This window comes from Xenopus laevis, chromosome 2L (genome assembly GCF_017654675.1).
Source record: "Xenopus laevis strain J_2021 chromosome 2L, Xenopus_laevis_v10.1, whole genome shotgun sequence".
NCBI lineage: Eukaryota > Metazoa > Chordata > Amphibia > Anura > Pipidae > Xenopus > Xenopus laevis.
In genome coordinates, this window is record NC_054373.1 from 175,676,313 (window position 1) to 175,691,363 (window position 15,051).

General features: G+C 40.2%; 1 protein-coding gene across 1 annotated transcript in view; it reads left to right on the forward strand.

Moving 5' to 3' along the window:
* The window catches only part of slc36a4.L (solute carrier family 36 (proton/amino acid symporter), member 4 L homeolog), a 128,061-nt gene that overhangs the window by 21,848 nt on the left and 91,162 nt on the right, over positions 1-15,051 (forward strand). Inside the window, 3 exon segments of the mRNA NM_001092969.1 lie at positions 3,928-4,016; positions 5,507-5,599; positions 10,632-10,716. Coding sequence (NP_001086438.1) covers positions 3,928-4,016; positions 5,507-5,599; positions 10,632-10,716 — 267 coding nt within the window.

The following is a 15,051-nucleotide window of genomic DNA, read 5'->3' on the forward strand; positions in this document are numbered from 1 at the left end:
CTTGGCCCGTTAGTCAGTTCTGTTAAACAGCTGCCTTGTCTTATATTGTATCACCAGGGCAGAGAATAGAAAGGGACAGACACTGCTTTCAATAGCAATACATATACAAATAACTTAAAAAAATAACTTTAAAAAAAGAAAATGTGTACTCAATGAATATTTCAGTTATGTTTTCTTTTAGTAGGCAAAAATAATTTTTTGCGCTGATCCCTTTACGGGCTAAACTCCGGATGGTTTTGGATCAAAAGATCGCATCTTACAAGTCAGATGTAATCGCATGGGTTGAAATATAATGGGACTGATACAAAAATCTCATTTGTAAATTACATGGAAATTTTTCTGTTTGATGCAACACAACTGTCAGATGCAAAGCCACAATGATGGTGTCTGACCGACTTATATTTTACATTGAAATAGGCAGATTTATCAAAGGTCGAATTTGGAATTTATGTGAATTTTTTTTTTACTCGAATAAATATCGAATATACTCATAACTCGAATGGGAGGTTATTTAAGAAAAAATTAGAATGTCTAATATTCATTCGAATAGTCCCGACCCGAAAATTCAAATCGAATTTGCCTTCTCAGGAAGGCAATTAACAATTCAAATTGATCAACGGACCTCTGTCATTGTAAGTGAACTCGGCAGGTTTTAGGTGGCGAATATTCGAATTAGAACTGTTTCCATGGCCGAGGAGTGATAAATCTCACCTTTGAATTGGGAGATTCAAATTTAAATGTGTGAATTTTGACACAAAAAAAATCTTGAATTTGAATTCAAATTTACAGTTCGACCCTTAATATATCTGCCCCTGAAAATCTCCTAATGAGTTGAGCCCTATAGGAGAATGAAATGTTAAACACTGGGGGAATGAGGGCAATTTGTTTACACCAGTGACCAGTGAATTCCTGATCTTTTACCCCTGGCTAGCTCAGTTGTGTATAGAGCTCAGCATTGCCATCCATTTCTAGTTCTAGATCTTCCTTTTTGGCACAGTACAGAAATGAGAGTACTGCACCCAGCATGAATTCATTTTCACTCAATTCTGTAAATAATTACATGGATGCCACTTTATAGGCAATGGAAATCAATGTAACAAAATCAAAGGGTCAATGTTTTCCTTGTTGTTACTGGTGTAAAATTCTGATGCGTCTCCCATAGATTCCATTTTATCCAAATTATCCAAATCTTTTAAAAGGATTTCTTTTTTTCTCTGTAATAATAAATAAAACAGTAGTTTGTACTTGATCCCAACTAAGATATAATTAATCCTTATTGGAAGCAAAGCCAGTCTATTGGGTTTATTTAATGTTTATATGATTTTCTAGTAGGTATGAAGATCCAAATTACAATAAGATCCCTTATCTGTAAAGGCCCAGGGCCTGAGCATTCTGTATAATGGGTCCCATATCTGTGTGTACCCTTCTTATTATTGGAATTATAGTTCAAGCCCCAGACTAAGGTTCCACTATATCTTATCATACTCCAGTTTGGGGAAGGCCCTTTCATTTTTAAAGAGATACTGTCATGGGAAAAAATTCAAAATGAATCAGTTAATAGTGCTGCTCCAGCAGAATTCTGCACTGAAATCCATTTCTCAAAAGAGCAACCAGATTTTTCTGTATTCAATTTTGAAATCTGACATGGGGCTAGACATATTGTTAATTATAGTTCAAGCCCCAGACTAAGGTTCCACTATATGTTATCATACTCCAGTTTGGGGAAGGCCCTTTCATTTTTAAAGAGATACTGTCATGGGAAAAAATTCAAAATAAATCAGTTAATAGTGCTGCTCCAGCAGAATTCTGCACTGAAATCCATTTCTCAAAAGAGCAAACAGATTTTTCTGTATTCAATTTTGAAATCTGACATGGGGCTAGACATATTGTCAATTTCCCAGCTGCCCCAAGTCATGTGACTTGTGCTCTGATAAACTTCAATCACTCTTAACTGCCTAACACAAGATAACAGCTGCCTGGTAGATCCAAGAACAGCACTCAATAGTAAAAACCCATGTCCCACTGAGACACATTAAGTTACATTGAGAAGGAAAAACAGCAGCCTGCCAGAAAGCATTTCTCTCCTAAAGTGCAGGCACAAGTCACATGACTGGGGGCAGCTGGAAAGTTGACAAAATGTCTAGCTCCTTGTCAGATTTTAAAATTGAATATAAAAAAATCTGTTTGCTCTTTTGAGAAATGGATTTCAGCGCAGAATTCTGCTGGAGCAGCACTATTAACTGATTCATTTTGAAAATTTTTTTTTTCCCCATGACAGTATCCCTTTAAGCACAATAATGTCCATTTGTACATAGCAAGGTCGGTACAGAATGGTTTTGCAGACATGATATCATCTGTGGGATGAATTTGAAAGCTGAAGTGAGCCAGGCCTAGTCCCCCAACACCAGTGGCCTCTCTTTTATGTATGAATGGCAGCAAATCCCAACAACAATGTTCCAACCTCTGTCCTAGTAGTGATACCCTTGGAGGCACATTTACTAACGGTCGAATTTCGAAGTGGTAAAACTTCTAAATTCGACCATTGAATTGTAGAAATTCAATAGTCTTAAGTTTTTTGTTTTTTTAGTGAATTTAGCCGTTTTCAATTGAACGTCGAAATCGTTCGAATCGAACGATTTAATCGATCGATCGAACAATTTTCAAAAAAAAACTTTGACTTCTAAAAACTTAGCCAAATACTGGCTATAGGTTTTAGGAGGTCCCCACAGGCTAACATAAGAATTCGGCAGGTGGCGAAGTGTCGAAGTTTTTTAAAGAGACAGCACTTCGATTTTCGAATTGTCGAATATTCAAAGTTTTTTCAAATCGAATTTTGGCCTATTCGATGGTCGAAGTACCCAAAAATTACTTCGAAATTCGAAGTTTTTGAATTTGAAAATTCACTTTGACCCTTAGTAAATGGGTCCCTTGGTTTTGAAATGAGATGGACATGCAGATGTCCATGTACTGTGATCATATATAGGCACGTTTATCAAAGGTCAAATTTCGAATTCATGTGAATTTTTTTTTTTTAACTCTGATAAATTCGAATATACTCGGAATTCAAATGACCATTTTTTTTAATAAAAAAAAAAAATCTGAATATTACTGACCCAAAAACTCGATTCGAATTTGACTAAACTCGAATCGAGTTTTTTCTCTGAAAAAAAAACTTGAATGACAGGAAGGCTAGTGACATCTTCAAATTGGTCACGGGACCTCTCCGACTGACTTATACATGTGCTCGCCAGGTTTTAGGTGGTCGAATTTAAAATTTTAAAGGGTCAAGGTTTGATAAATCTCGAAATTCAAATCAAATTTAGATTATTCACAATTCGAATTTCAGAGTTTTGACCATGAAAAAATATTTGAAAATTTGAATTTTCAATTCGACCCTTAATAAATCTGCCCCTTAGTGTCACTGGCATTCAAAATACTCAACACTGTATAGTCCAAATGCCTTATATAAGCTGTAACCCATATATTTCATTGAAACAATTTCCACCCAAATACTGTCCTACTGGACACAAGCAACGACATTCTTTTCCTTAATATTCAGGCATCTATATAATATTCTGTTCTTAACAACCCAGTGTTTCAGGACCATTCTCCAATTCATCCCCTTCTTCAGTTAATACAATGATATACAGTACTTGATAGGCACTCCAGCAAAGGGATACATTTAGCTCCCAGAATTCTAAGGTTTATTTTTCATTCACACAATACATCGCTACAATAAAATCACAAATCAGACCTCCTGCTGCAAAATATAATTATATTCGGATTCCTCTTGAAGACCCATGGCCTCTTTATATGGTTATGGATATCGTTGCGGACTTTGATATATACATTTACAGTAGGTCATATACCATCATATTTATGTCTGATGTTAAGACTAATCTACATCTTGTTTCTGTTTTTTTACAGCTAGGACCAATAAGCCTTTTGTTTTTCGGGATCATATCCATTCACTGTATGAACATATTGGTACGATGCAGCCACTTTTTATGTCAAAGGTATGCCATTGGATAATTCAATATTTTTATCACTTTTATATTACTGTGTGTGTGCCACATGCAAGGCTCAGACACACTAAATGGGAAATATCATCAGTATTTCTGTTGTAGGTCTCTTCCAGCTATTGAAAACTAAGGGTCCATTGTTAAAGCTTTTGAACCAAGCAGCAAAAACAAATTGCACACCTCTTATTTTAATAATGTCAAGATGGCGTGTCATACATAAGTGGCAGAGATCTTTCACCTAACATTTTAGACTTGCCTTTAAAGGGTAAATTAACTTTTACTTGTGTTTCAGGCAAATTTGCCATGAGTAAAAACTGCCTCTTGTATAAATGTTGGGCTCATCCCACACCAAGATATGGTGTTTATTGGAAGAGTTTAGTGCCATATGGTACTTTTTGGCACCTACGTTTTGTTGCAGCTACAAAAGAGATTATACTCTGCTATAAACAATACTGAAATTGCATTAGGGGTTGTGCAGTAGTATAAAAAAGATCCCAACAGCAGAACAGACAACGTATTGGTCCTATCCTTACCCTTAAAGGAGAAGGAAAGTCATATCTCACTTACCTGGGCCGGTGCTTCTATCAGCAGAAAACTGCACCGGCCCGGGGTTATTACAGTGAGCACCATGGATCAATCCTCTTCTGGCTTTTTCATTCTTCCCGGGGTTTCAGGTGAGTAAATACAATCACTTGGGTGTAATCACTAGGTATACGACGTTCCTTCTCCTTTAAGGGTCAGGGCATACGGCAGATTCTGGGAGATTAGTCGACAGGCGACAAATTTCCTCGCGGCTACTAATCTCCCCGATCTGCCTTCCGCCGGTTAAAATGAAAATTGACTGGGGGAAGGCACTTGAAGCACTTTGTTTTCCGAGTAAACTTTGGGCGACTTCAGAAAACGAAGTGCTCCGAGTGCCTGCCCCCAGGCGATTTTCATTTTAGCAGGCGGAAGGCAGATCGGGGAGATTAGTCGCTGCGAAGAAGAGAAGATTTGTCATCTGGCGTCTAATCTCCCCGAATCTGCCTGTGTGCCCAGACCCAAAAGCTTGATAAATGGCTGAGAAAGGTGTTTGTCTATGGGTTAATATATGACAAACCCCAAAAAGGCAGTGTTTCAGTCCTACCTCAGCCCTTTATCAAGTCTTGAGGGACCAGATAGGACCGATATGTCACCTGTTTGGTTTAATAAAACACCTTATTTCCTACATTCCTCCTTGTAGTAGAGAACATGAGTAAAAGGTAGATCTAGAAGGCCTTGTATTTTAGTGTAGGACAAACTGCCTACTGACAACCAGCTTATTCAGTGCTCTCGCTCATCATAGGAACAATTACCAGGGAAATAATTAATAGGACATCTCAGTTCCACTTATGAGTTGCGTACAACAGTATATGTGCCAATATATTTTTCTCTGCCTTAGTACTATAAAATTAAGCATGTGTAGCTGTCATAAATAGTTTTGTATTCTGCCTTGCTGATTATAGATATAAAAAGGCAAACCTGGGTTACAGTGATACTGTCGGCCTCGCCCTTGAAGTTGGACCAGGTGTTCTTCAGCGGCATGCTTCATTTGGAAGGTATGTTCATTGGTGCTGTCCAAGCCAATAATAAAGCCTTTTATAAACAGGATCTCCACACACTAATAGCCACGTACAATGAGACAAATTCCGGTGCATGAGTTGGGCATTTCTAAACAGGATACTTAAAGGGATTCTGTCATGATTTTTATGATGTCATTTTTATTTCTAAATTACACTGCAAATAATTCACTCTACAATATAAAATTTCATTCCTGACCCAGCAAGTGTATTTTTTTTATTTGTAATATTGGTGTGTAGGTGCATCTCAGGTCATTTTGCCTGGTCATGTGCTTTCAGAAAGAGCCAGCACTTTAGGATGGAACTGCTTTCTGGCAGGCTGTTGTTTCTCCTACTCAATGTAACTGAATGTGTCGCAGTGGGATCTGGATTTTACTATTGAGTGTTGTTCTTATATCTGCCAGGGAGCTGTTATCTTGTGTTAGGGAGCTGCTATCTGGTTCCCTTCCCATTGTTCTGCTGTTAGGCTGCTGGGGGGGGGGGAGAGGGGGTGATATCACTCCAACTTGCAGTGCAGAAGTAAAGAGCGACTGAAGTTTATCAGAACACAAGTCTCATGGCAGGGGGCCGTGGGAAACTGACGATAGGTCTAGCCCCATGTCCGATTTCAAAATTAAATGTAAAAAAATCTGTTTGCTCTTTTGAGAAATGGATTTCAGTACAGAATTCTGCTGGAGCAGCACTATTAACTGATATGATTTTTTTTGCACAGAGCATGTGCAGGGAATCAGCAGAAAAGAAGATGGTGAGCTACTGGGGCATCTTTGCAGACACAGATTTTTACTGCTAAATGGCTGTGGTTGCCTTGGGCTGGTACAGAAGCACAAAACATAATGTACAACATTTCTAGCTACTTCTTTAGTTAGGCTTTAGTTCTCCTTTAATTGTTGTAGCTTGTTCTATTTATACATATGAATATCTGCTGGTATAGTTGTCAAAGGCACTGAATAGTACATTATCTGTCCTGTTGTCGTGACCGTACATCACAGCTTTTCTATAAATGAAGAAACTGCTGGAGCGGCAAGCGCTGCCCGTATAAAGATTTCTACCCGCTCGGCCAGCAGAGATGATTTCCTTGTTAAATCATTCCCAGTAAGTGCCAGACACAGGAGGACTGTAAATTGTATGGTTTGTATGATATCCCCTGGCAGAATAGAAATGTACTTCTTACTGCCTTGTACAGTTATTTGTTTTGCTCTCAATTGTCATTTTTATGAGCCTCCTGTCTGCACACAGTTAGCAAACAAAATGGTACTTTTCACTGTACGGACATCCCTTAGCCCTGTCTGATTGCTGTATTCATGCCCTGCTCACACCCTCCAATCAATAGTTATATTGTATAGACCAGTGTGACCCGAACTATGGGGATGGCCTAGATTTTTGGCTTGACCTGTTAAGGGGAAACTATTATGAAAATTTATCATACTGAATAAAAAAACTTTGTAAATACAATCAATTGAATATTCTTCATCATTTCTAAAATAATCAAATTTATGTTCACTACCCCTCTCTCAGCATCTGTTTCTCTTCATTCTGTCTTCATGCAGCAGTTGGGTGTCAGATATTCATTGACAGTTAGATCCAATATATCTTATAGGTGGACTACTTTCCTAGCAAATAACTGAATCCAGTACAAACAAAATAACTGCCTTTTGCACAAATCCTGCATGTAGAGAGACATGATGTCTGGTGAGTTTAATAGAGTGAGCTCTAATACATCATCTAGGCAAAATGAGCCCCCCTATAAGATATTTTGGATCTAACTGTCAATGAATATCTGACACCCAACTCCTGAATGAAGACAGAATGAGGAGAAAATAATGCTAAGAGAGCAATAGTGAACTTGATTATTTCAGAAACAATGCAGAATATTTAATTGATTGTATGTAGAAAGTTTCTTATTTCAGTATGATGAAGCTTATATTAAATTTTCATTTTTGCGATAGTTCCCCTTTAAATATATATTAGGAGAAAGGATGTTCCGGCTAAATATTCGGAAAGGGTTTGTTAGTGAGAGCTGTGAATATGTGGAATTGTCTCCCTGAATCAGTGGTACAGGCTGATACATTAGATAGCTTTAAGAAGGGGTTGGATGGTGTTTAGCAAGTAAGGGAATACAGGGATATGGAAGATAGCTCATAGTACAAGTTGATCCAGGGACTTGTCCAATTGCCATTTTGGAGTCAGGAAGGAATTTTTTCCCCTCTGAGGCAAATTGGAGAGGCTTCAGATGGGTTTTTTGCCTTCCTCTGGATAAACTGGCAGTTAGGCAGTTTATATACAGACTTAAAATGTTGAGCTTGATGGGGGTCTTTTTTCAACCAAACTTACTATGCAACGTTGTTCCCCTACATAGTCCTGTTTGAAAATAGTTGGCAAACAAAAGGGAATTACTTGTTGTCGTACTATACCCCCTAGTCCTATAGTATAGTGTGTAGACCAGTGCTTCTCAAACTGTGTTTCTGCCTCTGAGTAGACGCCCAAGCTTTGTCTTTAAAGGTCCAGTCTAAAGGAAGCCAAAACAAAGTTTGGTTTGATATTCTGTGCATGGATGGTGGCAGACGAGGCAACCAATATCAATATATCAGAAGGCCTGTAAGGGTTGCAAAAATATTTGTTTGTTCCCCAACTTGAAGGTCAATCAGGGGGAAACGTGGTGTGAAATTGTATGTTCTGTTCTAGATGTTCTTGGAACTACGGATGCATGCCTATCAATCAGATTTTTTAATATTTATATCAGCTAGTTGTGAGCTATGGTTCTAGGCTGAATAAATGGACCTCGAAAAGGGGTTAGAAGTTATATTCGCTGATGCAGACTGTAATTTTTGCTGCACATGGTAGTATTGGTGCACGTTAGCTGAAGTTTAAATCCCATGCACCATTGCTCCTAGTGCTACACACAAATACAGACTCATGTAGTTCCAAGTAATGCATTAGATCTATGATTGGATTAGGTTGGTTTTGCCAGTCAACTTTGTTGTGATTGCACCATAGCTTTATTGACGGCATAGCTTAAAAGTGGGTTCATAGAAGTCATAGAATTATATGTAAATATTTCTTGCTTGGCTAGCTTTTTGTAATCATAGTCTCCTAACTAACAATCTTGATGCCTTCTGATGAAACGTCTTTCGTGTATCAAGTCCTACATGTCTCAGAAGAGTAGCTAAGCGGAACACGCCTTCGTTGCTTGACATAAGCCGGTCACACATGGGATAAGTTGCTGACTTCAGGGATTTACAGTGACACACTTGACTACCCATATGCTGTGCACCTTGATCTCAAGTTAATTGGAGCAATGCCCTACTAGCTCGAGTTTAAGAGAAAGTATAACCTCCTTTTTTGACATGTGTCCATTCAGTTAGGCTTACGTATGTAAAAGAGGTGCATGAGCCTGAACCTCCAGATACACAAAAAAACCTGATTCCACAAATTGAAGGACACCATGATGACCCCAACAAGCCATTTCCCAAGACCCCTTATGCTGAGAGTAATGCAGGGCCTTCCTTCAATTTGTTTTATTGTAAAGTGATGAATTATGGAACTTGAAGTCTCTGCTTACCATAGTGCAGGGTCCCCCAACCTTTTTCACCCATGAGCCACAATGAGATGTTGGGGAGCAATACAAGCATGAAAAAATGGGCTGTAATTGGGTATTTTGAAGACCGTTTGTGGACTGGCAGCCTACAGGAGGCTCTGTTTGGCAGTACATCTGGTTTTTATGCAACCAAAACTTGCCTCCAAGCCTGGAATTCAAAAATAAGCACCTGCCAATGTGTTGGTGAGCAGCATGTTGCTCATGAGCCACTGGTTGGGATCCACTGCCATAGTGGGTGGTGCACAGATTTAGAAAGCAGAGGTCCCAGTATCCATCACTTTATCCAAGTGTGGGGTTGCCTTACAGTGAGATATTGATGTGTGGGTCGACCCTAACCCAGCATGCCTCAGTATTTATAGACTTATTTATTGATAGATTTTTATAGGCTCATGCCAGTCCTGCTTTACCATCTGGGAAGGGGTGGGACATGCAGACTCGCGCCTATAAAAAGTGTCAACTGGAGGTAGAAATTGGGCATTGTCAGGTTGCGGGTGGGGGGGTAAAGTTCAGTTTGAACCTGCCCGCAAAGATTGGTTGAAAGTCAGCCCGAACCTGTCCATCCCTTTGATTTCAGACCGACCCACACATCACTACAGTGAGACTCTACAGGGGAGGGGAACTGGCAAACACACAGGCAACAAACACATTGAAGTAGCGATGTGACTCATGGGTTCAGCACTGGTTGGGTGGGTTTGGGGGAAGTACAATCCTCATCTGCTCCTGAAGATTCCCTGTTTTGAAACTACAGATATTTACAGACGCAGCAAGCAGAGTGGGAAGACGTGGGTATGGGTCTGGTGTGATAGTCATGTGCGGGTCAATAAAAACTCGACCCACACCTGCATTTCCCCTTACATTTATAGACCTGTGCTAACCCGACCCACTGATGATGTCATAAAAGGGGTGGGTCAGGCGCAAGCCTAAAAAACAGGAAGAGGGAAGCTGCCAATCTAAGTTAACTGCCGGGGAGAGCAGGCAGAAGAGCTCAACCTGAACCCGCCCGTGACTCACAGGAGGAGCAGCGAGGTTGCCCTGAACCCAAGCGACCCGCGGGTATCAAGCCAGCCAACACAACACTAGAGTGTGGGTCGTACAATGGCAACATTTTCCCCCGCATAACTAATTGACAGGCATACCATGAGTAAAGGGTAAAGCTATGTGTCAATATGGATTCCATCTTCATCTTTCATTACATCAGTGTTTATAAATTAAACAAATATTGCGGCTAAGCACTGTCGCTTAATTATAAAATTCTGATTTAATTTTGTATGTCGCAAAGCTTTAAACGCCTCCCCCCCATCACCAGCAATTTTTTTTTTTAAAAAAAAAGTGTTGCCTTCTATTTTTTAATTTTTGTTCGCTATTAATTATGTCTTCCCTTAATCGTCTAAAAGTGCCTTCTTTTCCTTCCCTCAGGAATTTGGTTGACTGGTTCTTGGTGGTGACACAACTGGGGTTTTGCAGTGTTTACTTTGTCTTCTTAGCAGAAAATATAAAACAAGTGAGTATCAACATTCCCTTCTTTTTTTTTTTTATAAAGATTTCAATTAAAAATATCCTTTGATGAAAGAGGCTCCAATTATTCCGTGTACAGAAAGTAAGCGGCGTTTGAACTATTTCAGTATATCCAGAATCTGAACAGACAAATAACTACGGTATTCATAATTTATATGCTTCCTTCCCTTTTGAACTTTGTTTTACACATCCTAGCCTAAAAACCTTGCGCGGAATGATTAATACTTCAGGGGCTGTTGAGTTGCAATTACTCGCCTGGAAACAATGGTATTCTACGGCCTGTTTGCTGATAAATAAAATATGGGAATGTAAGGGTTTGTGAGATCATTATTTTCCCGTTCTCTTACCAACCCATTTTCTTTAAGTCCATTTGATCAAGAAGAATGTATATTGGGTAAAAGTCTTGTGTGATGCTTTTCTCCGGCACTTATTTAAGATAATTTTTTAATTTTTCCCTCAGATCAGTTGTGATATTAATATATACCGTTTTTTGCCATTGCCCTAAATGTTATCGGACCAGGGTTACTACTGATACTACTAATATTCGAATAATAGAAATATTCTAATATTTCAGATGTGCTAGGAAATGGCAGTGAATTTAAGGGAAGCTTTTAGGAACTAACTGCCACCTGCTAATAATACACGATTGGGGACCTGTTATCCAGTATGCTGGGGTTTTCTGCATAAGAGATCTTTCTTTAATTTGGATCTTCATATCATAGGTCAGCTAGAAAATCATGTGAACGTTAACCAAACCCAATAGGCTGGTTTTGTTTCCAATACTCTTAGTTGGGATCAAGTACAAGCTACTGTTTTATCATCACGGAGAAAAAGGAAATGCATTTTTAAAATTTGGATTATTTGGATAAAACAGAGTCTATAGGAGATGGTCTTCCTTAAATTTTGAGCTTTCTGGGTAACGGGTTTCTAAATAACGGATCCCTTACCTTAGTCACCCTGACACCCAACCCCTGAATGAAGAGAGAATGAAGAGAAACAGATGCTGAGAGAGGAATAGTGAAGATAAATTTGGTTATTTCAGAAACTTTACAGAATTTATAATTGATTGTATATAGATTATTTTATTTTTCAGTATGATGGAGCTTATATTAAATTTTAATTTTCGCGACAGTACCCCTTTAAGGAAAGCCAACATGCAAGGTTTCATGCTTAGTAATATTTGCCATTTTTATGTTTGAAATGAAGAAAGACTTTGGCAGAGGCTTTTAACTAGAGAAAGTTTATTTCAGATGAAGCTTATATTAAAGAGATATTGTCATGGGAAAACTTTTTTTTTTTTTTTTTTTAAAAATGCATCAGTTAATAGTGCTGCTCCAGCAGAATTCTTCAGTCACTCTTTACTGCTGTACTGCAAGTTGGAGTGATATCACCCCTCCAGCAGCCTAATAACAGAACAATGGGAAGGTACCAGATAGCCACTCCATAACACAAGATAACAGTCGCCTGGTAGATCTAAGAACAGCACTCAATAGTAAAAGCCTAGTCCCACTGAGACACATTCAGTTACATTAAGGGTAGGACTCCCCGACGCACTGTGACAAAATGCTTGCGACTTGTTGCATGCAACAAAAATAAGGTAAGAGATAGAATTGTTGCATGGTGTCCAGGGGTGCTTTGCCAATGAGGCAAGTTGAGGCTGTCGCCTCAGGCGGCAGCGCCCCACTAGGTGCCAGGGGCAGGTCCTGGTACTTTAAGAGCGAATTTCCGGGGGAGGGGGGCAGCAGCAACTGCTGCTGCCTCAGGCGGCGGAGGGGCCCGGATCGCCCCTGATGGTGTCGCAGCGTTGATCCGACGCGACACGACTGTTGGATGCAGACGCGCACGCTGCATCTGTATCCGACAGTCGTGTTGCATCGGATCAACGCTGCGACACCATGCGACAATTCTATCTCTTACCTTATTTTTGTAGAATAATAAATAGATTTCAGTGCAGAATTCTGCTGATGTGTTTTGAAAAAAAAAAACGTTTTCCCATGACAGTATCCCTTTAAATTTTCATTTTCACGATTGTTCCCCTTTAAAGATCGCTCCTTCCGAAAGGCACCATCAATCTTAAATTGGCCCGTCGTCATAGCCAAAGTTTATCAGAATTTAATATTCCGAACTATTTCAGCGTCTTCCGTGAAAACAGACCTCATTTTCTGCTTGATCTCTGACAACCCCTAAGCTTGGCTTTTCAACAGCTGTCCATAGTAGTGATGTGTGGGTCGGGATTTCCTCGACCCACTCCCGACCCTAACCTGCCTTCCCTTAACCCGTGCCTGCCCGCATCTGCGCTTCCGAGTTGCTTTTATAGACCCGCGCTGACCCTCCCCGCCAATGTTGTCACAAAAGGGGCTGGGCAAGCAGTCACAGTGTCTATAAAAGACAAACCTGGAAGTCGGAAGCTGGCATTTGACGGTGGCAGGTTATGAGAGCAGGAGAAGAGCTCAACCTGTACCTGCCCGCCACCCATGAAGAATCGCGTGAGGTCTGCTCGAACTCGCCCGACCAGGCCGGGATTTGTGGCGAGGCCACATAGGCCCGGGCCTAGGGCGGCACATTTTTGGGGGCGGCATGCCGCCCAGCCGCTCTGTGGGGAGCCTGTGCTCCCCAGTGCTCCGGCGCTCGCACGCTGGCGCTTTTGCGGCAGCGTGTGGTAGTGCGAGAGGGCGCTAGGACCGCACCCGCCCAGCGAATCCGGCGCTGCGCCCGACCCGCACATCACTAGTCCAGAGCCCACTGAGCATGTGCAGTGCCACTGAGATGGCACAATAAGAACCAAGATGGGGAGCTGCAGTGCACTTTTGGAAAGCCTGGATTCTTATTGATATAGGTCTGCTGAGCCTTTGTAAAATGCTGCAGTTTTACCCACAATTATTTTTGGCCTTTAGTTCTCCTTTATAGGAAATGAGCCCTACGCAATTATACAACCCTCCCTTTGGAAACTGTAGTCTGTATGGAGCTGAATTCTCTCATCATTTATCCTGTGGTTACGTAAGGGTTTATTACGCCACTGTTATTTGTCACCCTGACAGTATATAGTACTGCTGCTTAATTTGCTGTGCTTTGATAGAGATGACAGATGTATGAATGTGTACCCAAAAGGAAAGGGTTTGGTTTTTCCCCCGTTAGTCTTCTTCTGCTGTTGATGAGTCCTTTCAGGCAATAGGAATCATGACAGTACATTAATATTTGAATGTGTTTCCACTATCATTTTTTTTCCCAAAGTCCAGGCCCGTGATCCCACACTGTGTTATTATGCTTCTCAAGCTGCAGTATCTTCAAAACCAAAGTCTTCTGAAGATTTACATAAAGGAATCCCCGGCACGCTATCTGCTGTCCGTGTGTCCAGCTTCTACATGCACCGCGGGGAGTCCTTAGCTTGCCCGAGGACACTGCATCTGCGTCTAACAAATGTGCTTTATTCTTTCTCCAATTTCCAAGCATGTTTGCTATAGTCTGTGACGTTCCCTACAAGGTTTGGGGGGGTGGAAAGATTAGTTTTTCAAGGAAATCACACATCTTGCAGTTAAACGGACATTACAGCACACTGGTAATTTATTTTTCCCTTTGTTTTGTTCTGAATATAATCAGGCTCCCCTGATGTTTTCATCCGATCTATTCGCTAAGAATGCATTCAACCATTGTGTTTTACATTTGTGTGTTTCGTTTAAGTTATGCACAACTCATCGGTACAATTTCTAAAATGTACCATTAATGCAGTCTGTTTTGCCTTTAAAGTGGACCTGTCACCTACACATAAAAAGCTGTATAACAAAAGTCGTTTGCAAAAAAAACATGGAACCCATTTTGTTTTTTTCATTAAAGCATACATACCAGTTGTACAGGTGTTTAAACATTTGAGCTGTCAATCAAATATTTCCTGCCCTGCCTCTATGCCTGAGGCATAGAGGTGGGGCAGACAATTACTTTCACTTTCCATTTAGCACTTCCTACATGTCACTGCTCTTCCCACATTCCCCCTCCCTCCTCAAACTCTAAAATTTTGTAGGGCAATGTGTATGGGCATTAGGTCCCCCATTCGGGTGCATTCACAAGATTTTGGGGTGATAAACAACTTGTCTTAATAACAGTGTCTGCAAAATGGCTCCTGCCTGCGTGCTGTGATTGTGTAATTCCAAGACTGAGAAACAACATTTAAATAATAAATGTAGTGTAAGTTTTATTTTGCTCAACGATAAAAAATAATTTGGAATTGTTTTTTAGGGTGACAGGTCCCCTTTAATTCTTAAACTTTGTATCTGTTTTTGCACTTAACCCAGATTAACATATGGTTGTACCCATTGGTTTCACAAAT